This window comes from Anoplolepis gracilipes, chromosome 8, assembly GCF_047496725.1.
Source record: "Anoplolepis gracilipes chromosome 8, ASM4749672v1, whole genome shotgun sequence".
NCBI lineage: Eukaryota > Metazoa > Arthropoda > Insecta > Hymenoptera > Formicidae > Anoplolepis > Anoplolepis gracilipes.
The window spans coordinates 1,714,064-1,737,190 of NC_132977.1; the positions used below are offsets into that span (position 1 = coordinate 1,714,064).

Here is a 23,127-nt window from a genome sequence, read left to right on the forward strand (position 1 = left end):
ATGGCACCGTTTGCCGAGATAACGCTGATTTATAACACGCCGGTGGGTTAAAACGAGTTTCGATTCGAGCATTACGACAGGTTGGGGAAACATAGATTTGAGAAAGAAGAGAACCTAATGATTCTCCGGATATCCATTTCATGCCCATGGGCAAAGATCTAATCGTCCTCTGCTCAAAAACTCCGTATCCACCAAATAATATACACGAAAGCACTTTCGTCATCGCGATATTACAAACATTATATAGACTTTGTTGATTTAAAGCTATGCAAGACTTTATAAAAAAAAACGTACTCACTTAAAATCAAAGTTCCATCATGTTTCCAATTAGTTTCCTTGTATTCTAAATCCGGTTTAAACACATCCGTAAGATATTGTGGGAGGAATAAAAATTGAAACGAACATAGAGAAAACCGGTTCGCCGCCCCACCATTCAACATCAATCGCGCTTTATTCTTCCAAGGATGAGCCGAAGCAATATGACTCTATCTCTTCTTTGAATAAATTTTATAATTTTTATAATTTTTATAATTGCAGGTAGATAAATGGTGCAAGGTGTGCAAGGAACGTGCAGCCGGTTATCATTTTGGAGCATATACATGCGAGGGTTGCAAGGTAAGAGACGCTTGTCAATAATTAGATGACATGATAAAATCCGGGTTAGGTTTTACGGACTTTGTGACATGACGTTGACAATTCACACGACGATGTTTAGTCACACACTCTGTTTGTGTTGCGCGCGTTATATAACATTTGTGATGCAAATTCTGTAACCTTATGAAGAGCAATGCAAATATAATTATTAAGTCGCACAGTTTCGTCGTTTTCAAATAAGTCGTAAATAAGTCTGTCTTCATTTTTCGGAATTATAACAATTTCGTAATATACGATTGAAAGAAAACTAGTATAAAGTTGAATGAATGAGAAGATACATGATAAAGACGCAAGGTCTATTTTTTTTAAAAGAGGTTTTTGAATGTGAAAAATGCCAAAACGATAGTTTTTCGCTTCTCAAATGATTGTTCTAAAACGTTAAGCTACTTCACGCATTAATTATTCTTTCATCTACTTGTTCATAATAATAATAATAATAATAATAATAATAATAATAATTTTGTTGAGCATACAAATATGAATAAATACACTAGAAGTTTAGTCATTTATAAAAGAAGTACAAAAGATGAAATAATAGCAATAATGTTGCTATAATCCAGAAATAAATCGCGTTGCATTTTATGTATGAAATTTATTAAGCGTATAGTTCACATCAGAGTTAATTTTTTACAAACATGTAATAAAAACTAAATATGTCATCATAAGTTAATAAGAATTATCATATTCCCTTTTCAATTCATTTATATTGTGTTAATTTATAGTCACATTATTAATGGAAAAATTATATATATATATTATATTACGCAAAACTAAAAAAAAAAAAAAAAAAAAAAAGATATTACGTGTTTTCTAGTAAAACCACATATGCACAATTTTGTAGTAAAAAGAAAAGTAACAAAGTAAGGCAATGATTTATCAGCAAGTTAGCATTGAGAAAAAAAACCATCGTTGGCAAAAAACGAACGGAAGTAGTTTCTACCCGATATTAACCTGCTGCGAAGATTTCGCAAAGTTGTAAATGTCGATACGCCGATGATGAGTCGACGTATACGATGCGTGCACGCGTTTCGCACTCTAGTTTAAAGAAGAAGCAATTTAATAACCCGTGACAAATGTAAAAACGAAAAAGCTCCGATGGTAGAGATCCTCCGTCATAGTAATCATGGTCAACGAAAGAGGTGAGAAAGTCTGATATGTGGAAAAGGTGAGCGCACGCGAGAGGCAAACGCGAGAAAAAAGGAGAAAAATCTCCTGCCCCCGGCTCGAATCCGTAAGTGGACGAGAGACTCGAGCGCGACCAATCGATTATTTCGGATCGTCCTCGTTCAGCGATGCCCGGGCTGCAGCGAATCGCGACGAATATTCCGGAAATAATAACGTATCGATATAGAATGATAACATTGCCTAAAAATATAACGCGGCCATTGTACGTTGTTACTTTAGCTGGAAGCGCATAATAAAAAATTACATTTCTTTCTATTTTATTTTATTTTGAGACAACGATATACATACGCGATTTGTAAGTAACTTAAAGATTTTACAATCGTTGAAAAAAAATTCTTCAAAAGAGGAAGGAACGAATCTGTTTCTCGGAACAGATGCGGGATACGCGCGAGCGCGGGAAATAACGAGGAAAAGCGAGGATATTGTGTCGATCGCGGTTCGCTCCCGCGATTAGTCACGTGAAGCATTACAGTCGCGAATAACATTCAACAGGTGGATTCAACAGGTGGCATTCAACAGGTGGATTCCGCCGCACATGCGCAACCACCTGTTAAATCTGTACGTACTATGGTATACGAGCGCGCATGTATATGTGTATCAAACAACAGCAACGGTGATTCGCGAGTCTCGTTAAACTACGATCTTAGAACCCCCTTAGAGATGTTGACCCTTGCTCTCGTCCTCTTATCCCATTAATGCGCGTTATACCGTGAAATATCGATACCACATACTAAATGACCCATCCGAATAATTGAAGCTCATTAACGACAATAAATGGCTAATGGATCTGCTGTTCTACTTGCTTTTACGGAGATGGGGTAACAGATAATGTTTTCAGTCAATTAAACTTTCCTCTCATAAACTAGAATAAACCGGGAAACTCTTTAAGAAAGAAAATATATTACCGTGTTTAAATCTTGATAACAAAAAGAAGAGCATTTTAATCGAATTTGTAAAAAGTCCATCGGATCGTTCTAAGATTACTAAATAACGGTGTCGGAATTAAACAAATTAGTTTATACTATATAAAAAATATTTTATTATGCATATATAAGATTGATCGCATAAATTACTTTCGGATACGATATAATTCTACTTTTTTTTTTATCGCGACACTACGCTTTTCAGCATAATGAATCAGCGATACAATTATTATCACTCGTACGTAAGTGAAATTAATCGATGTTTCACGCCTCGCGTCTTTAATTAATGAACACGGATGACTGATTTAATAGTACGAAATATGATACCGCCCGGAAAATTAATATCGCCATCGTGTATCGTATACGTCACGTCACGTCGTGTAGTGTACAACTATATACCAGCAGGAAGGAACCGCTGCTCTCACGAGGTTCCGATGTTATCGCGAGATATATAATAGTGTCATCGAAACCCTGATATCAAAAGGGCAAGTAAGGGAGAGGGGGCACAAAAGTATAGCGGCCAGAATTAGAGGCACTCGCTCAGGCGACCAATTTTTCACGCACACACATGCACAACGACACGGAGCGAGCACCGCGGGTGCATGCCGAGTTCCATGATCTCTAACCTCGAAGCCGATCTACCTTCTTCTCGATGGGTATTTGGAAATATTTGAAATAATTTAGCGGCCGTGCACATACGACGGCCATGGACGAAGAAACGAGGAACACTCATTAGCATACTAACGACTGTCCCTCGAATTCTCCGCGTAACATCGAGAGGAGGGCGCAAGTTCCCCTCCTCTTTCCTCTCTTTCTCTCTTTCTCTCTTTCTCTCCTAACCTTCTTTGCGTGCAACGGCGATAACCGTGGCCCCTTTGCTTCACGCTCCGGATTTTTTCCTCTCTTCCATTTTTGGTACCACGAGAGCACGCGCGCGAACGTTCGCAAACACACGAAAGACTGAAAATATGATGTTACCTTGAACAGCGAGCAGGAGCGGATCGATCATCACGCAATAATCTTTTTGCGATCGTAAAAATTGAAAATCTTTTGCCGATATTGTCGCGTGAATAAATCTCAATAAAATAAAATATTGAAAAATTACAATGATTATTAAAATAAATTCAAATATTCAATTAGCTTTAGCTTTTACTTTCTATGAAATGAAAGTGACAGTTAATTGCATCATAATTAAAAGAACTCTTGCATTGCCGATGCGTCCCTGTGTTTCGTGAATCGTCTTGGTTTCTCGGATGGCGTCCGAATTCCACATTTGTCGTCCGGAACGCGTTCAAATAAAGGAGAGCCAGGTCGTTCGAAGGCCGAAGCAACGAAGCAGAGCCGAAGGCAGGATCGCCAAAAGATGGTAAATCGTGACGCGTCGTATACATGATGAATATTAACACGAACGACCTGGCTCGGTCTTTTCCTCTCTCATCTCTTCGTCTCGTTTCGCTTCAGGCAACTCCGGTGCACTAATTTGCACAGCAGTTCGCTCTCTTGTTAAGAGAAACACAGGCGCGGAAGACGGCGAAGACCTAGATTCGGGTCAGGCGTCACGTTTATTTATGATGCAAATGCCATTGTTTTTCGGGACCTCAGCGGTCTGCACATTATGCGCGGCCGACATTGCAAAAATTTTTCAGCGCTTCTTGTCTTCGCCGCCCCCTCCGTCTTCCCTTCCGCCCCCCCCCCCCCCCGCCTTCCTGTTTAAAGAAGAAATGCATGATTCAGGCGACGCAGTTATTCATTGTTCAACAATGAGGACTCGTCCAAAAAGTCAAAACCACCTGACAACCGATCCAGGGCACAAACGTGTACCTGACAAGGACTGCTTTCTACGCATCCGAGTCATCGCTTCGACTACAACTGATTTTTTATGCCGAGCTTCCGGCGACGAGGATTTGAAAAGACACTTAGGCGAGTAACAACGACTTCCGGCGAGCAGTACACATTTAAGCGGCGAAAGAGGATGAAACATTTCAAGAAGTCAACGATGCACATAGGGTGCATAGAAATTATCCTTTGAATGTTTAACTACTGCCTGCCTCGTGGCAAATGCACCCTACTATTTGAATACGCACGAAATGACTGTATATGTACTTTTGTTAAATCAGTAAAGCATTTTGATGAGATAAGATAAAAAATACATTAAAGATAAAATATTATAAAATCTATCTAAGAGATTAAAAAGATATATAAAGTAAATAATATTAAAAGCAATAAAAATAATACATTAAAGATAAAATAAAATATCTAAGGGATCTAAAAGATATAGAAAGTATAAATAATATCTTTTTCGTGCGTTGCCGATGAGACTAGAAAATTATAAGAATTACTAGAAAATTAAAACGTGAACAAATAATCAGAGATAAAATGTGCACTTAAGGAAAAATCAAGGAACACGTTCGAATTGACGTTGACGACGTGCGTGTATATGAGCAAAACGAAAGTGGCAGTCTGGCGAGGAAGATAACACTCTAAGAACAACATGGTAAAAATTATCGAGTCGCTCGATTTCCTCGAACGATTTCTCGACCGCGGTAAACTGTCAAAGTCCCGTCACAAATGACAAATTAAGTGACCAATTTAGCTTTCCCTTTTTTCTTGCTGTCAGTCCATTCTCGCGCGGTGATATATATACGTTCTTTAGACATCGGATAAGTAGATTCGTGTATCATTGTCGAAAATTGGGATCCACACGTTTGGTCATTTGATTTTGATCCAATCGTTTTGCTTCTTAAATCACAGCAACTTACACAAAATCGTGAAACATTGAAAAAAATCATGAGATAGAATAATGCTGCTGTTTGCAATAATCAACGAATATGTTTATATGTATGTACGCTCTATATATTAGTTATAATAGAAATTTATTTCAACTAAATTATATTTTACAAGTGAATAAGTAGATAATTGAAGAAAGTATTACATATTTATTAACATCATTCCAATACTGTATATCGTATAGCGGAGAAAAACTAACTCATGCATATAAGCAGTGTCGTCGAATGTTCAAATTTAAGCAGAGTAAATTACTAATGATATTCGAAAATATTTTATCGTACCGATAAGATCTTTTAAGCACACACAGTAAATAAAGAACAATCATGGATGAATACCTAATGAATACTTAAGAACGAAAGACACAACTGAGAATAAATACATGCATGCACTATTAGCAATAAAAATACAAAATAAAATACATAATATAATATAAGAGGCAAAGTGAGATAGAATGAGGGAGCGGATGTTGTGATAAAACAGCAAAGAAGACGGCGGGAGAATATATACTCGCACTATAAGTGCCGTAAAACCGATTATGAACCCAATCTATTCGCGTTATCTTTCCTCAGTACAGTTAGCTCTCTCGTAAAAGGATATTAGGATGGGAAAAGAAAAGAGAGAGAAAGAGAGAAAGAGAGAGAGATGAGATAAGTTGTGCGTTGGCACGTGTTAACACACGGCAAGAATTCGCGCGACTAGTTTTCCTCGCCTTTCTAGCTTTGTCACACATATATGCAAGGCGGATCGGTCGCCGACTTCGTGGAAGCGCGAGGCTGCAAAGCGCTTTTTAACTGCGGCTATTACGTCGCCTAATTGCCGGTCATTTAAATACCGCCGCCGTGAAACAGATACCGCGATACGAGGAGACTGCGGGCAAAGAGCGCGAGAGACTCGAGAAGCTTAGCGCCGGTCGACATTGACTCTCGAGCGCAGTCGTTGCACTCGATAATTGCAGAAGCGAGGCAGATTGCGGAGCGCGGCGAAGAGTCGCACGAAGAGCTTTCGGATCGTGACGCTGAAAACCGCTGTGCGGACAGCGGCGTGCTTCAATGTCCCGTCTCATCTGTAAGAATTCCCTATTCCAGATAACGTATCGATAACGTCGAGCAAAGTTACTTTCGCCGCGCGGCTAGGAAAAAAATTATCCAATTGATTTGGCCGACAATCCCGTTTCTCAAGCAAGGGATATCTACCTGGAAGTCATCTACCGCGACTCATTCTTTCCGCATAGACGCGACACCCGTCGCGTTGGATAGCGATGGCGCACGTTAAAGAACATGGTTCGGCAAGGAAACCGCGAACTGCACCATGGCGCGATCGGCCGATCGTATAAAACGGCGATTTACGGCCGACACAGGCGGCACAGTGGAAAGGAAGAACCGCGTACATATGTGGGCCAAACCGCATGGCGACCGTTGGCTTTACGCCCGGTTTACGACTCGATAAATCGCGATCTATGAAAGGATCTGTCGATGTGAGACAATGTTCTACGGAACTGCCGACAACCGGGCGCTTTCAATTCACCGCTAAATTCACCATTTCCAGAATGTTACCATTACTTAAATTAAATATCTGTTTACGCGTATTAAATAGTTATAATATAACACAAATTATCTGCAAATATCACCGATATAGCTGCTCTAGATTTAAAGATATAGGGTAAACTCGGGTAAGATGGCCATAGTTTTTTAAAATGCAAAAAACATACTTTTATTTTTGTTATTTTTTAATAGTGTTTGACTTATTATCTTCACTGAAGCTTCGAAATTAAAAGAAAAATATCTAATAGAAATTTTACATTATCAAAATAGTAACAACATAAGCATTGGTCATCTTTGATAATATCTAAAAAAGCGCACTATTGTGATTATTAAAAAAATTACAATGACTTATGTCCATCTTTTCCGCATGTCATACCATAGTTTACCCTATTTCTTAACTTTAATAATCTATATATATATTTATTTATTTTTTGATTAAAAATATTTTGAGAAAGAGGGTTCCATGTATCGGGACACACAGATACTCGAGCAACTATTGAAATGTTTAAGATTCGAATGGTAATACGAATGGCGGGGCGACGTAAACCTGCCATCGGCACCGCGCAAAGGGTTGATACGATCGCGGGAGTTAAATAGCGAAGTCGCACGAACGGCCGCGGCCGCCCGCTCTCACATGTGGCATGTGGCATGTGGCATGTGGCCCAGTTCACGCCCGAGCGATCGCATCGCGCTCTTACTACACGGACGGCGCGCCCTTGAGCAACGACGTTTAAGAATTCAGCGAACGTGCGCGGTTTCGTATGGGTCGTCTTCGTGGTTGTCGTTGTCCTACGCAACGCCGCGACGCCGACCTCACGTCCGCGAATGCGGTCGATCTTTTCAGAACGATCGCGTTACGCAAACGGAAAGGAGATCGATTGGTGCAATCCTTACGAATTCATCGAAGAGAGAGAGAAGAATTACCTCGGCTTACTGTCGCGATTAACCGCGAGAGGAAAAGTAAATACGCCGTGCGTGGACTCGCGACCGCTTTGTCCTAGATGCATACGCAATGTAATTTTCCTTAGCCTTAAGCTTCTTTGTGAAACGCGAACGAAAGGGTTGCGACCGGCTACCGTTACCGCGCGGGTCAATGAGGATTAACGAGAAGCATCGGACGTTTTCCAGATGTCTCGGCCGTCAGAAGTCATAGAACCGTAATAAAATAACTCGAATGCCTCTGTTTCTAATTTGCTGTTGATTTTTATCGCTGTCATCGAGTTTGTTTAGCACTTGTCATTCTTTATAGATTATTAATACGCGTGCGATAATTGATACGATAGTATATAAGAATATATCTCTTCTATCGCGCGCATTGGTCGTGAATGCTTGTCACTGCACAGTTTGTCGTAAACAGGAACTCTTTTCAACATCGTTTGCTCAGAACTTAACAGTACATATTCCATTACTTTCGCGTTAATGTGGCAGGTAGCGATAAAAGACTACCGTTTCCATCTATTACACTCTGTATAGTCGGCTTTAGATACTAAACTAGACAATTGCATTTTATGCTAGAGCAGATGCGAATATTGCCGCTCCGATAACAAAAGTACAGTAATCGACAACGAACAAGTAACGCGCAAAGCGGGGTTGAAAACACGATTATTACCTCAGCTTTCACCGGGAGAGCAGACGTAATTCTTTAGCTCTCTTGTTCGCTAAAATGGAACATTTGACTTACCATCTATTAAAGACTTTCGACTCTCTATATTTTTTTTGTGCAATAACGCGCAAAATATATTCACATAAAAAAATTTCATTTATTTCTCGACATTTAGAAGAGAATTAACTGTAATTAAACAAAATTATTTCCTGATATTAGCAAAAAAAAAAAAAAAAAAAAAAAAAGAAAGTTACCAACACTCAAGTGGAATGACATTTAACAGCACTATAATACGGGAAATAATTCAAAGAAGTAAAATTACCTTAACAACCGTGGTACGGTTAGGTCATCCTCACTCGAGAGAGAGAGAGAGAGAGAGAAAGAGAGTGTAACAATCTGAAGAAATAATTCTCAAGTTCGTGGCGATCCATTTCACAGAGTTTCCAACTATCTCCGCGAGTCGTATAGTTCCTTTCCGCGTGCGCTCTTCGTCAAAAGAAGTCTTATCTCTCTGCATGAGAAGCAGATCTGGTCGAGTATAGCCGTGCACGCATCTCGTTCTTTTTCTGTCTCGAAAGCGAGCGCGGATCGTCCTCGTGCATCAATCCGTACTCGTCTATCCCAAGTAGAGACCGAGTATTTACGCTCGAAACGCTTCCTCTTCCCTTGAATCGAAGCGGATTCTAATGTAAGCAAATAGTTCCCGAGGACAAATCCTCGCGACCATATCGGCGCGTCGTAAAAGTTTCTAACATACGATCCTGCCGTTCTCAACGCTGACCATAAAGCGTGGGTAAAGCGAATACAGAACGGCCGTCGCGGTCGCGGCGACCCATTCTCTCAGGTGATTAACATCGTACTGTGAGTCACTTTTTAACGCGTTTCGAGAGATTGCTCTAAAAAATTGTTTTACGACGTATGAGGCTTATCTCGACATACGTCTGGTCAAGGTTAAATTTTTTTTTTTTTCATATTTATGTAGTTAATAGCGCATCGAGCTGAACAATTTATATCGTTTAGAGAAATTGCAGTAATTCTTGTAAACTATTTTGTAACTATAGATTAGAAAGTAATGTTATTCTTCGTAATTTTTATGTGGAATTAGATTTTCTTGTGAATTATTCCGTAGGATATTAACGGGAGAAATTCAATTGCACGATAAAGAGATAAGTACTTGATGTACTATTTGAAGAATATGGTTGAGTTTGCGCATAATATTCGACGCATCGGTCACCATCAAATATCGTAATTATTATATCAAGCACGGCGAGATACACCGCAGTGCTATGCATCAGCGGTGAAAAGCGATGCGACGAAATACCCGGTACCGGGGTACCGGTTTATTAAATTTTATTGCAGCGCGCGCTTACTCTTCGGAGAAACGGACTTTCAAAATCCGCGAGAGAAAATCAGCATACAATAACCGACGCCCATTGTTTCTGTAGTTAGGAACTGTCGTTGCGTGCCTATCTGCAATTCAATCGGCGCGATACCGTAGGACGTGGAAGCATTTTGTGTCACACGTGATAAACTGAACTGCCCCTCGAGTGTGTAATACGTCGAGTCGCGCGCGACGACGTATCAGAAACGTGATTTCTAAGATAATTCACGAAGAATACATCCGCGAGAATAACTCGCCAGTAATAAATTGCTACAATTTTGAATGAGTAAAACTGAAATGTTTCATTCTTAGTCTTTCAATTTATCTTATATCTTATATTGTACAAAACGCATGATTACCACATTTTTTATTATTATATGAAAATGAGACAAATGTTTTTTTTATAGCAAAAGATGAAAAGGAAAGCTTCGATGCTACTTAAACGACCAAGATATTCTCGTGTTAAGACACAATATGCAAATGATCGCATGAATATTTTTCACACACAATCGTTCCAAGATACATAGTCATTACTGCGCATTTGCATCATTGTTTTTGATTCGCGGAAATATCAGTGTCTTTCATCACCCATTTATCAACGGTGATTCTCGTTAGGCTAATCGCTATTAGAAACCACTCGAAACGAAAATGAGAGTGTTCTCTTGAAATAAGTATGCAGAGCACACGAGGCTCAAGGTCCATGCCACTGAGTGACGTCATGTCTGTCTTCATCCGTCTTCGTCTCATTCGTGATTTCCACGATCTCGTTTCAACTAGATTTCTTGGAGTCGCGCCAGAAATCCGTAATATTGTTATTTGCAGATTCATAGTCATTTATTAGTATGCTCAGACATGTAATAGTATATAATGTATAATAGCAAATATTCATATAAATACGTATCTAATTAAATAATAATTGCTTCCTTGATCAATTACGCGATTTATCGCTATATAACGTATGCTAAATTTAAATAAATGCATGCGATACAAAGTGTATCTAAATATTAATAGAAAGTAATAATAGACAGCTTTTAAATAATCTCCGATCTCAAGTTTTAATTGATAAAAAATGATCATTCAATTATACAGCGTTTTGAGTAAAACAAATGTCACGCTACAAAGTGTTTGGATTTCATTATGTTACGCTACGCTTTGCTGATTGTGTTTCATTAGCGGATACGAACAAATTGGACTTATCTCGAAAGCATCGGATAGATTCCACGGTGTGTAATGAAGCGGATCGCGATTTACGTGTACGTCTGTATAGTGCGCCTACGTAATCCCGAGAATACACAATTATCTTGCTATAATGAACGCGGATTTGCCGCGAAATAACAAACGATTAAAAATACCTAGACGGATCTAGATACGTTTTTACACGGAACATCGTTAATCATCGTTGCTCTTTTTTTTCAGCTTTAGCTCTATCTTAAATCCGTGTCGGAGCAAATTGCAGGGTAATTCACAGTCGGGAAAGAGGAAAAATCATTAGCGAACGTTACGACATGTCACAGCGGAAACATTGGTGTGACTATGTAATCGATTATTATTAGCACAGCCGTGTTGATAGCTCAGTGCCGCGTAGTGCCAGGACGCGAAATCCAGATCGTTGCAGATTACGGTGCCGCGTCATCTTCATCTGGGAAAGCCAGCGAGCGAGGAAACGCGGGCAAAGGATGGATCGGTCGCGAGCAAAGAGGATGTCGCGATGACGCGCAAATACGGTTTGCGCGCTGCTTCGCGACGAGCATCGGCCAAGAGTACATCAGGGTCACTCGCCGATACGCGCATTCATGTGCTAATGTCGTGCTCGCTCGAGATGTTAACGAGTCGCCTCGAGTCGCCTCGAGTTGCCGCGGCGGAATCACCTGTCCGTCGACGCATCGACAATTAATGATTGCATCCTCTGTCGCGGTTGCTATTTACATGATGCTTCAATTTTGCGTAAAATATCGTTAGATTAGATTGTTTAAAAGATCGAAATTAGATTATCTCGCGTTGCACGTTTTAGTAATGCAGCATTAATATATTTACTATTTGAAACTATGTGAAACTATATTAAAATAATTATTCGTATTAATGTAATAATTGTTTAATGTAAAACGTATAATTGCTATATGTATATTAATACATATTCTGATTTGTCGCTGACAATCTATCGATCGCGATCTGCAGCTCCGCTCTATCGATCAGAGTAGCCGACGACACTCGACGATTATTCGCATAATTGTACGCCGCTCGCTGGGTGATCGCACAATGACACGACCACCGTCGAAGCTGGCAGCCGTGGTCTCAGGTCTTACAGGCACCGCGAACTTTTCTCTCGCGTCTCTCTTTCTCGTCCACTTTGGCGAGCCACCTGTACTCGCTGATGCGCCTTTCTCCGTCACACCAGCGAGAGGCAAGACGCAAGACGTAACGCAACGCAACGCAACGAATCACGTTCTCGTCGCACTCGCGGCTCGCGGCTCGCGGCTCGCGGCTCGCGGCTCGCGGCGCATCTAAGTCTGCTCTCTCGGTCCATTTCTTTCCATCCGTCTCTCGCCGCACTCCGCGCCGTGACCCTGCGAACGCGCGCCTGTCCTTTCCCCTCGCCTCCTCGTCGCCATCACCCCGGTACCATTATGTATATTCCCGTTCGTCCCGTCTCGCTCGTTCGCTCGCGCCTATCAACAATCTATATTAAGGACGTGGGAATGTGAAATGGCCTGTCCAGCTATGCCAGCGATGCTATTGGAGTCGCGGTGTGGCCGTGTCGACTGTCTCGACTCTCTGATCCCTCTCCGCATCTCCGCGCGCGTACACACACATTCGCACATACATATAATCACGCACCTAACTCACCTCATCGGCCCGTGTCACGCGTTCGTGCCGTGACCTCGGATTCGTGCACGACGGATGCTACACGCCGAATTCCGTGCGCGAGATGTGCCACAACAGACTTTCTCGCAAAACGTTTACGAGAAATCCGATAATACTGCAGCCTCTCTGCTCCTTCTTCCAAAAGTAATTTTCGTCTTTTTCCTCGCGAGTCATTCACGTTCGCGGGGGTTAATCGTCCCTTTAGGTAATAGCGTGACTATCGCCGCGCTCGGCACCTATGTATTACATTTTCGCTTAGCGTGGGACTAAACGTTTAGCGATATTTTATATGACAAGAGTAACAGATACCTATATATGTATTAGATTTTGCAAAATCGTCATAAAATTGAAATTTCAATACTAATGAAATAATAACATTTTTATCTAACGATATTGAAACTGAGAAATTGATCGTCGTAGTGAATACTGGCGTACATGATAATTGAACAAATAATTATGTTTTATATAAATATATTATACAAAGATTAATAATGTGGAATTTCTATTATCATAAAATTATTAAGTATTAGTGATATCCTACTTTCTGCAAATATTATACGGCAATATTATTAAAATCAAAATTAATAAAATTATCTCTTTAAAATTAAGTTGACATTCAACATAAATCATCAATCCTGCATATAAAACTGAAAAATGAAAATACTTAAAGATACTTAAACATCTTTTTATACAAATACAAATTTTACTAGAAAAAAATATGAGATGATGAAAACTACAGCGACTTTGAGCATTTGATCACGGCAATGTATTTTGCGAAAATTATATTTGTCGCATCACTTAGCTCATCGCGAAGAAATACCCAACGTCACGGAATAATAGTCGCGCTAAACGTGCATGTAACTCGTTCGCGGAATCGATTCATAGAATCGCGATGAAGCGGACTTCATCGCCGGAGCGATACGTTTCGTCGTTCTCGCGGGAAACTGAATTCCTGGAATGCCAATCTATAGAGCGACGTTCGAATCACGCGACTCGCGTCGTTTGTGCTCCACATTTGGGAGCGTGAAATGCGGGGTTTTCGTTCAATTCTCCTCACGTGCGGAAAACTATCGCGTTTCTCCCTCGAGGAAAATTAGCGTCGATCGACTTACCGAATGTCATTTCGCGATGACATTCTTATCATCCGGGAAAATATTCTGTTTCTCTATTTCCACCAATTATTCGAGAATTGTTCTTTCTATCATTTCAACAAAATTCTTTCCAATTGTTTTTTTTTTTTTTTTTTTTTTTTTTTTTTTTTTTTTTAATATTCATATTGAAATGTAATCATTATCACGTAATTTCAATAACGTATATTACAGTTGCATACAAGAAAAAAAATTTATTACATGTCGTTAGTCGTGCTTCATCGAGCACTTTGTTTGTGTAATCTTTTGGTGTGTAATTCTCCATTTTATTTGATTGTTATTATTTAATTACTTTAAAATTATTTATCAATTGAAGAATATCAATATAATCAATGTAATCAATGAATCGATTGAAATCTAAAGCCGCATTCGCTTTCTATAAGTCGTTTCTCATTCCTTTTCACGATCACGGACGATTCTGATTTCTCCGCGTTGTTTTATGGCGTTACAAATCGGTCTAGAATTCCGGGCGTGCCGACTGATTTGAGATAATCTCAGCTTTTCTCGACGAATTTGTCGCATGAGCCCTTAAATGGTATATGTTCTCCACGTGAACGGGGACCGATCGTTTTGTCGTTGTTCTTGTCGTCGTTATTATTACCGGTGCAATCGCTATTGCGGCTTGTCGTCGTTCGCCAATCCTGGCTGAACTCCGTGTACGTCCAACGATCGGACGAGTAACCAAACTGTGCAAAAACTTGTAAAGCCGAGCCGAACACGCGCTTGCACGCACGATGTTACGCAATCCCGCGAATCCCGTTGTCCCCCTTTGTCGGGGGACAACTGTTCGACTATACGTAGCTGACCGAGTGAGTATACGACGACTTGCTCGGGGAATCCGACGACGCAATCGCTATTCGCGAAAGACGGTCATCCGTGCTTGAAGAATGTCGCCACTTTTCCCGATTCCGTGAGCGATTTAAAACCCGATATAGTAGAATTGCGCCGCCAGATCAATTACATCGCGTTAGACGATTCGAGCGAATAAATCGAGCACACCGACAAATCGATATGTATATATAAATCGCACTGAGACTTTTCTGACAGTGTCGCGCTGCGAGTAGACATACCTCTCTTTCTTGATTTCTCTTGCTCATCGAGTGTAAACTTTTTTGAACAATTCTAGCTAATTATGAATTTTTTTTAAATTTATAACACTTAAATCTCTAAACAATACATTTATTGTAAATACTAGATTTATTGCAAATGGAAAATATCTGATTGATAAATTTAAAATTCGATAAACGTTGCTTCCTTATACGAAAAATGATTGCGTCATAAATTGCTCTGCTTCGTTTTAAGTTTTCTGATTTTACGTGTATACTTGTATATATATATATATATATATATATATATATATATATATAATCGAGTGATAACTGCATGCTTCACTGATCATTAAAATATTCTACGAATTATGTGCGAATAAGCGTATGAGCTTTGTCAACAGCTATCTTATTATTCCGGATGACTCAAACCGTGACATAAATACGATTATCATCCGGAAGTCCAACGAATCATCAAATATTCCTGAGATCGACATGTAGGTCGTGAATTGACTGCCGTGGACACTTCGTCGAACGACTCGTTATTCTCGATCAGAACATGTACCGCTACACGGATTCAGGATTTCGAACTGTTACCAGCTCGCCCACGTGTCTTTTCGGTCAGGTGGAATCTGCGAAATTCGCGTCCTTCCGCAGCAACCTCCGCAATGACGACACGACACGGTGACTTTTTACTTTTTCCGTCTTGTCTTCCGCTTCTTGTTCCGTAACACGCGCGCGCTAATCGATCGTGACGCAATGATTTAACAACGGGAAAAACGTGAGAACGCGGATACGCAAAGTACATCTCGTAATCTCGTAAGTTCTGACGTATGTGGTAAACTACATTTTAACAAGACATTGTGGTTAATCTTAAGGAAGCCAGTCTCACATATAAAGTCAGATTTACATACACTCGAGCGTGTTAATTATTTGAATTGAATAAATAGAGAAGGTAAACGTATCTTTTTTTTTTCAAATTTAATATTGATATTGATTTATAATTTATGATATGATGTACTTCATAAACGCGAATGTTAAGGTAGATATTTTTTCGATTATCTTTTTTGATTTTTTGTATTTTCTTTTATATATGTATAATATATATTATTTTTTATCATTTTTTAAAATTATATTTTTCTATATTATGGTTGTTTTTTTTAGGAAGAGGGAGAGAGAGAGTAAAATATATATATTTGTAAAAGAAAAACTTGTTGGTATTATATACATATACTAGTAAATTTTTTTAATTAAAATTAATTTTAAGTACTTTTCATATTTTAGAGAAAATTAAGTACAAATATTTTTCTAAATAAATCATATTATCAGATAAATCAAAAGTTTCCCTTCAACATGACAACCGAATGGGATGCCTATCGATTGTGAATGCTGCGCGCTCGCGTTTTTTGACATGTCTCGAAATTTCTGGAGAGTGTGAAGCGGCGAAAAACTGCGAAGCCGCGTCGTAAATTAGTACTCGATGACCGTGCGAGCGAGACCGCGTGCGCGCCTTTCGAAGCAGCGGGGTTTTCTCGAGGCAGTTTTATCGTCGACCGACAGGCGTTTAACTTTACGAGTGGCCAGGCCACGTATATACTCTATCTCCACCTCCTCGTCTTTCCGCTCTCTCTCTCTCCATCTTTCTACTCGCTTCCTTCGTCCTTTGCTCGTTCCTTCGCGTATCTTCCTCGTCATCCTCTCCTCTTTCTTTCTCGCGCGCGCCTCTCTTCTAGGCGCAGGCATGCTAATTCACATGACGCGCGTAACATTAAACCCTGACGTTTAATCCGGTAGAAACGCGCGTGGCTTACACGCGGGTACCGACCGTCGACCCTTTATATGGTTCGGTATGGAGGTTTCTCGTAGACGTATCTGGTAATATCCGGCGTGAAAGTGCGGTGCGGGCCTCGATCGTGATAATGCTCTTCGTTTGTCTCGATAATCCGATTAATTTATATGGATGTACTGCTTCGCGTTGTGCGATTCCTCGACATGTCAAAAGTCAAAGGTTAGGCCGAGAGATTTCGCGCGAAAATTCATGATCAATCGACAATCGTATAAGACTATTATAAATGTCCGGTGTGACGATATATACATTTGTAGATCAATTTAACGAGCATGCATTAATTTCTACAGATGCGTCAGCAAAATATTTTGTTCCTTAATCTTGCTTTGTGGTTTTCAGTAGCGTAAATTTGAAAATATTATTAAGGCATTTTGAAGGCTCTAAAAAAATTCATAATTTAATGCTGTAATTGCAGTAATAAATTTGCAACTGTTTGCGTAAGCTATTTTCATGAATGTTTTATAATTAAAATAAATAAATAAATCAATAATATAGATTAGATTAAATTTATTGTTCCTTTTCAGGTTACAAGGGTACTTCCATTTCCAAATACAGAATCAGCCATTTTTTACAAAAAAAAAAAAAAAAAAAAAAAACATAACAGAACAGGCTTAAAATAAACATATTAAAAATATAATTAAACATAATTAAACATAATAAAAATATAATAACCTAATAAAATAAATTGAAAATAAACTGTAAATAAATTAAAATATAATATCGAATACAAAATTCAGTTTAACTCGCATTCGCAACATTCTATTTTCTATTATCTTAAATAAATAATATATATATATATATATATATATATATATATATATATATATATATAGATATATATATATATGTATGTATATATATAACTTTGATATAAATTAAATTTTATATAAGACGAGCAATTAACGGAAATTCTTATAATCTTTTGTTACAGTCATTCTTCGGTCGCACATATAACAAGCCCCCTAGTGCAATACCAAAATGTAAAAAAGGTGACAATTGCGAGATAAACAAGAGGACCCGTACATCCTGTAAAGCCTGCCGACTGAAACGTTGCTATTTAGTTGGTATGTGCAAGGAAAAATCGAGGTACGGCCGACGTTCGAATTCACTTAAGGCAAAACAAGCACTGCAAGAGAGAAGAGATATACAGAACGAAAAGCTTTCCAACGATTCATCCGTTGATTCTAGTAATAAGAGTGACGTTGCGTCGACCACTCAGAGAACTTCAGCAAACGATATGAATCCTCCTAATAACGGACTTCCGAACAACGAATATGTCAATAACCAGTTGCAGATACCAACGTCGAATCAAGCTACATCATCGACGACAGATAATCAAATAGAATACGGAAGCTCCCCAGAAATTACAATAGAACAAACACTCAATTTCTTACGATTAAAGTACTTAATGAATTCAATGGCAAGAACCAACTTCAGCACTGACAGTCTCGATACGATAGTCGATAATGAACCCCGCCTTCTCGATGAAAACAGTTCAAGCCAAGTTTCGCCATTTACACTCACCAATAGGATGCACGAGCCAACATCGTCCACCTCTAATGTACCGGTCAATGGCAGCATGATGTTTATGCATCCTCATAATCCTTATTTTAATCCATTTTCTGCGGCACCCAGTATGATCACACCAACGCCATACTCGGTGAGAGGTGGCGACTCACTTTTGGTCAGTCCTAATCCTGGTGGTCTTGCCGATGAGTCGGACGAACCAATGGATCTCAGCGTGCAGGCAAGTAGTAGCTCGTCACAACCTGAGTCATTCAACAACAAGAGAAAAATGGAGGATCAAATAAACATTAGCTCGTCTATGGATGAAAGCGTGGCAAACCCGCTCGATTTAACGCTCGCCCCTCCACCTGCTAAATTTTTAAGATCTACAAGGCGATATTAATTTAACCTAGTCCGAAGTTTCAAGCAATTTCAAGACAAATTATTTCAACAAGTTCGAGAGAAATGTTTGACAAGAATTTACAATAGATGAATTCAGTGCTAAATTTATTGACGAAGCAAAAAGAGGGTAATAATGTAGCAACAGAGGGGATTACTTCCGCGATGAGAAGACAATAATGATGCTAATTGTGAGGAAATGTCAGTGGTTTCATCACTGGTAGGCATCATTATAAGAATGTCTTCATTTTATACAAAGGAGTTCGGAATATATAATATATATCATTTCTTTCAGATCAGCTGAGTTATCCGTATCACAACCTTTGTACAGAGTCGTTTCAAATAAACTAAAAATAATATATAATTATTCTTTTCAAATATTATTCCTGACATAACTATATAGAACAATATATTACAGCCATATCTATTTCGAAATTTTGATAAATTCAGTCATTTTTTATCAATGCCATTTTAAATAGAACAACAGATAAGCACAAGATCAGTTACATTATTTACATATAGATAGTCGAAAAATTGATTAGGTATGAAGAATTGTTCTTGTTAATAAGATAAACATAAAAATTATATAAAAAATTACATAGTAAGCCAGAGACAATGAAATAGTATTTTGACTAGTAGCTAAATATTTAAACTTTTTGCATTAGTATATCTATTCTCAGTTGCGGAAGCTAAAAATCTCTTACTCAATTGTCACGAAAAAGACGTAAATTTAAAAATATATATCTGAACATTCGATTTGAGATTCGATGTAATTAATAATACGTATCCTCTTTTCTTGACGCTAAGGTAAAACGGCTGTATATTTTTTGAACATATGAAACGAATTCACATGACATTATTAATAATTTATTTCTTTGGCAGTAGAAAACTAGTAAGTTTAATTTGTTTAGAATGCATTCTTACGTACATTACATTTATGTCAATGATGCGGCTCAATAAAAAATAAATTTTTTTGCAACCGTATAAAAAAACCTATTACATAAAAAGATTAAAATAAAGATAGACAATACAGATAATTACATATTTATATTGAATTAAAACTAATAACAAATATTTTCTATCTATTATTTGTTATATACATTATGATAATATAAACTATTGTACTTAGCTACAATTTTGCTTAACAAATTTCCGTGATACAAGTAGAACAAATAGTGACAGTAGTCAATCATTCCTTATTTTTACGGATTTCATTTTTAAAGATTTATGCTCGAATTAAAAGCAATTTCTCTATATGGCCACTACCGTTCTTGTGAACATTGGCTTTTGATTGAATCGCGGACTTGTAAGTTGTCTATGTTATATTGTCATGGCATAAATAATTGAAACAATTAACATAATTAATAACAAAAAAATTATTGATTATTATTATAATAATAATATTAACTATTGATTGTTAACAATAATAATATTAATAGACATTATCCTAATTAGCTTAATGTTTTAATTATTTATATTTATATTGTAAATTTATATATAATAATATCTTTAATATGCACCAGTTCGCACTAGTTCATTTAATCGAATTCGTTATAAATTTTCACATACACACGTGCATAATTCTTCCAAAATGTTGAAAGTTTTAACAACATATTTAATTTTGATTGCAATACAACATAGGTTTTTTTTGTATATAATAGGTTTTTTATATAATAAGTTTTTTTATATGATAGGTTTTTTTATAACAGATTTCTTTTATATATATGGTAATGGATTACATGATATACTTATGTAGAATTTAATTATTTATTATCGCAAAATATGCATTTTCTAAACAGATTTTTACATACAGAAAAATCTGGAAAAATTCGAACTACTTATAGTCAAGAATATTAATATTAAGATACCAGATACCAGATACCAAAAAATCATTATCAAAGAAATTGCCTCAAAGTAGATTTGAAATTAAATCTGACTAATAAGCGTTTTATATATAATTATTTTTATAAATATTTAAAATTTAATGATAAATCCTGTTAATATCGTATTTAACTAATGTTATTTTATTATTTTTTTATCAATGTATTGTATAAATGTAATAAACAAAGTGCACAAAATATTTAAAGGTATTCAAAATTTTTTCCAAATTTTTGCAAAATTCGAATTTCCACAATCTCTCTCTCATCTAATATATATATAATATCATATATCATATATCATATATCATCTATCATCTATCATCTAAAAATCATTTAATTACACACCTAATAGCATCTAAAAATTACCTAATTACATGTCTAATTACTACATGTATTCTTATGCAATAAAAGTCATATCGTCGATTATCTTAAAAAATGTATATTATGTATATAAATAATTTAGAATCGTCGTTTAGATCGATATAGAATAAATCATCTTCATGAATGAATCTATCGTGTAAAAAGATTTATCGGAACTGAACCGGAGTAGTTTGGACTTTCGTGGAAACACTGGTCGCTTTCTCTTTAAAGCAGTTCGTGAAAGATACACGTTCAGCAATTTCCCGAAGCGGTGACAACAAGAGAGGAACGGAGCAGATCATGCGAGTATAATGCGTCAAATAGAATGTCAATGGCTCTCTTGGGACACGATAGACAAGATAGCGCAGTGAAGGCGATAGTCAACGAAAACTCGCTTCCACTCTAAACAGCGGCACCGGTAAGAAATCATGGATGATCGCACAAGCGGTTTACTGTTCTGCAGGATTTCTTTTTTTTTTTTTTTTTTTACTTAACCGTACTTCCTGATTAAGCAAATTAATAACTCGAAGAGACAACCGTAATGACGAGCTAATTGATTGCGTAAAACGTGGTGTTCACGTAAAACTACCGTCGAAACTATGAGTAATAAGCCGTGTCACCGTGTAATTATTAATTCCTAGATTTGTTGACGGTTTTATAAAGTGGCTCTATCCATTTCGTTTATAAAAATTTCACTGGAATCGACGACAGGCACATCGCGCGTGCACAGTAAGAAATAGATTTCGTGTGGAATCATAATCATCTGCTTGATGTCGACACGTTTCGACGATGAGGCAATATTAATCTTTCGCGGTATTTTTATTTGAATAACACATTTATATCGTACATATGATGTGCTTGGCGTAACGGCATATATATTTTCTCTATATATACATTCTACTCAAATTAGTTACGAAACTTCAAGAGATGTTATCGCCGCTGCAATTTCGAATATGCCTATTACATACATGATACAAGAAACACATGATATATATAAGAGCAGAAATATGTTATTTCTATATCTATAATGATAAGCAGCGCTCAATTAACAGTAGAAACAAACGGGATGATTAAGTCTACGCTAATTAAGTCATGGTTAAATTACGATAACATCTGATTTAATATATCTATGTACATATCTATGTAAGCTTCGAATTAAAATAATTTCTGTATTTATGCAAATATATACATTTTATCAGAAAGTCCTATATCTCTTTAATTCTTATCGTAAAAATAAATTGAAGACGAGATTACGGGAGATTGGCCAATCCTTGTACTTCCCGGAGAAGTGAGGTAGTCGTATCCGGGGTAGAGTAGTTCGAGGCGCGGAGGACTGGAGCGGATAGTTGTGAGACGTGTCTCTGTTCTGGAACGCTTTTAGCTGCTCAAGGAGTATCCCCTTCTGTTGCAAGTAAATCTCCTCAGCAAGAAAGGGTAAGTCCTGCTGGTCAAATTTACTTCACTTCTTTTCAGACTCTGGAGGCAAGCTTCGACGAAGCCCTGAATGATTTTGGCAGCTTCGGCCTTGCGGAGATTCTCGCAAGTGCAGGCGATCTTCCCGAAGAGATTCACTTGCGCATCGGCCAATAGTCTCATTTCACTACTCATTGTCACCCGTTATTTATTTATTTTTTTTTTCTTTTGCAGGTTGTACATTTACCAGCACTTAGGAAGCACACCGGTATCCACTCTCGTACAGTTCAATACCCGGTTACGAATCAGACTCGAATCAAAAAATTATGTGCGAAAAGCAGACACAGTAACTTTATTCGCACCCACTTGTCGCGACGAAGGGTACCGCGCGGAGGAGCCGGCGTACGCTTTCGTTCTTGGTTGGAATAGCGCGACGTAGACAGTCGAATTTGCCAACTGAGAAGCAGCATCTTGACCCGCAAGCAACCCGCGAGCTGTGGAACTTTAGCAAGTTCTTAGCAAAGTAATAGAAACAAGAATAACACCCTACCGCTCTGTAGCTCGGGATCAAGTGCGATGGAACGGTCGCTCGA

General features: G+C 37.9%; 1 protein-coding gene and 1 long non-coding RNA gene across 3 annotated transcripts in view; one reads left to right on the plus strand and one right to left on the minus strand.

Moving 5' to 3' along the window:
- The window catches only part of LOC140668558 (uncharacterized), a 30,378-nt gene extending 10,154 nt beyond the window's left edge, over window positions 1-20,224 (plus strand). Inside the window, exons 2-4 of one of the 2 annotated variants that reach the window (XR_012047195.1) lie at window positions 538-615; window positions 17,908-19,101; window positions 19,177-20,224. Coding sequence is in view for 1 of the 2 variants with exons in the window: in XM_072897692.1 (XP_072753793.1) it covers window positions 538-615; window positions 17,908-18,885 (1,056 nt within the window). In the remaining variant the exon portion in view is untranslated. Of the gene's footprint in view, window positions 1-537; window positions 616-17,907 lie in introns of both variants that reach the window. The other variant, XM_072897692.1, reaches the window with a different exon arrangement.
- The window catches only part of LOC140668560 (uncharacterized), a 189,271-nt gene that overhangs the window by 115,007 nt on the left and 51,137 nt on the right, over window positions 1-23,127 (minus strand). The gene's annotated exons all lie outside the window — the stretch shown is intronic.